The sequence below is a fragment of the Oryctolagus cuniculus genome, chromosome 19 (assembly GCF_051225735.1).
Source record: "Oryctolagus cuniculus isolate XC-2025 breed Fujian yellow rabbit chromosome 19, ASM5122573v1, whole genome shotgun sequence".
NCBI lineage: Eukaryota > Metazoa > Chordata > Mammalia > Lagomorpha > Leporidae > Oryctolagus > Oryctolagus cuniculus.
Window position 1 is genome coordinate 70,786,941 of NC_142885.1, and position 2,184 is coordinate 70,789,124.

General features: G+C 72.0%; 1 protein-coding gene across 1 annotated transcript; it reads right to left on the minus strand.

The window, feature by feature from the left end:
* Positions 1-397: 397 nt before the first annotated feature.
* On the minus strand, positions 398-2,020 carry FAHD1 (FAH domain containing oxaloacetate decarboxylase 1). Its single transcript, XM_070064144.2, has one exon. The coding sequence runs from the start codon at positions 1,767-1,769 to the stop codon at positions 1,104-1,106; it is 666 nt and encodes a 221-aa protein (XP_069920245.2). The 5' UTR covers positions 1,770-2,020; the 3' UTR covers positions 398-1,103.
* Between the last annotated feature and the right edge of the window lie 164 nt (positions 2,021-2,184).

Below are 2,184 nucleotides of genomic sequence, written 5' to 3' on the forward strand. Positions count from 1 at the left end.
GGCCAAACGCCTCCCGGGTGCACGGAGGACTGGGCTGCAACGGGCGCCCTGGGCGGCCAGCCCTGCGTCCTGCCAAGACGCTTTGTTTTCTCAACAAGGGTGGGCAGGAGCCAAGGGCAGCCCCGCCATCCCGTTCCCAAGAGGCTCCCTTACCCCACCCCACCCCCACCCGCTCCCCCTACCCCACCCCCACCTGCTCCCCGGGCTCCCTACCCCACCCCCACCTGCTCCCCGGGCTCCCTACCCCACCCCCACCTGCTCCCAGGGCTCCCTTATCTCTGGCTGGGGTGCTGATTAACCTTTAGCAGAGCAGCTAGCTGCTCAGGAGGCTGAAGGTCGAAGGTCAAAGGTGGACAGACCTCCCTCCTGGGGGTGATGGGAAAGAGCACACTTCCAAGCCACACAAAACAGATTTATTTGGCTAACAGAATTAGGAAACTACCCTCCCAACACCGGATCCAAGGGCTAAGGCAGACCCCTCAAGCCAGCCGCGACCTCTCCACCTGCTTTCTCTCCACCTCTCCCTGACTATCCCGTGGCCGCGTGGGCACAGTTCCTGCACATGAACACCATAGCTGACCCGGGGGACCTGGGGCAGCGGCGAGGCCCGCGGTCCCCTGCTGATGGCCAAGTCCAGGGACCTGGGACGGCGGCGTGGCCCGCGGTCCCCTGCTGATGGCCAAGTCCAGGGACCTGGGGTGGCGGCGAGGCCCGCGGTCCCCTGCTGATGGCCAAGTCCAGGGACCTGGGGTGGCGGCGAGGCCCGCGGTCCCCTGCTGATGGCCAAGTCCAGAGACCTGGGACGGCGGCGAGGCCCGCGGTCCCCTGCTGATGGCCAAGTCCAGGGACCTGGGGCGGCGGCGTGGCCCGCGGTCCCCTGCTGATGGCCAAGTCCAGGGACCTGGGACGGCGGCGTGGCCCGCGGTTCTGCCCTTTCTAGGGCGACGCCCCTGGAGTCCAGTTTCGGCCACGGTCACGAAGCCTTGAGATTCTTCTCCGCAGGGTCCCAGCTCCTCCGGGCCCCTGGGCTAGTCCACTTCCTAGACTGCGCACAAGACGGCCGGTCCCGCTGCTGCAGCTGGCGACGCCGGGCCTGGGCGCGCTCAGGCCTGCCACGGCCGCACCTCGCACCGCATGCTGACCACGCCCTCGATGCCCGCCTCGATCGTGTCGCCTTCCTTCACGGGCCCCACGCCCTCGGGCGTCCCGGTCAGCAGCAGGTCCCCCTCCTCCAGCGTCAGCACCCGGGACACGTAGCTGACCAGGTAGGGGACGGAGAAGAGCATGGCGGCCGTGTCGCCCTGCTGCCTGAGCTCGCCGTTGACCCGCAGCCAGAGGCGCAGGCGGTGCGGGTCGGGCACGCGCGCCTTGGGCACGAAGGCGCTCACGGGGCAGGAGGAGGTGAAGCCCTTGGCCAGGGTCCAGGGCAGCCCCTGCCGCTTGCACTCGTCCTGCACGTCCCTGGCCGTCATGTCCAGGCACAGCGCGTAGCCGGCCACGTAGTCCATGGCCGCGGCCTCGGGCACGGCGCGCGCGCGCGCGCCCACCACCACGCCCAGCTCCAGCTCGTGCTGCAGGTCGCGCGTGTAGGGGGGCACGAGCACGGGCGCGCCCTCGGGCGCGTAGGCGCTGCTCGGCTTCAGGAACAGCACGGGCTCGCGCGGCACGGCGCTGCGCATCTCGCGCGCGTGCTCCGCGTAGTTCCTGCCCACGCACACGATGTTCTTCCCCCACTCCCAGAAGCGGGACAGCGGCTTCGGCGCCGCCATGGCGCTCGCCCGGCGGTCACGTGACGCCTACGGCGGCCCGGAGGGGACGCGCGGCCGAGGATCGCCGTCCCGTCAGCGCTTGCCCGCCCTACCCGCTGCTCGGCCCGGGGAGCCACCGTCCAGCCGCCGCCTCGGAGCAACCTGACCTCCGGCCGCCAGCCCCGGGCCCGGACAGGCGGACGCCGCCGCCCACCGCCGGAACCCGACGCCGGCCGCGGCCGGACGCGAGCGCGCCGGTTGGCTGGGGGCAGCGCGAGGTGGGCGCTGATTGGCTGGGGGCGGCGCGGGGCGGTACGAGTCTGCGCGAGGTGGGCGCTGATTGGCTGGGGGCGGGGGCGGGGCGGGGCGAGGCGGGCGCTGATTGGCTGAGCGCGCCGGCGCCGGCGTTGTGTGGCCCCGAGCGGCGCGGCCGTCT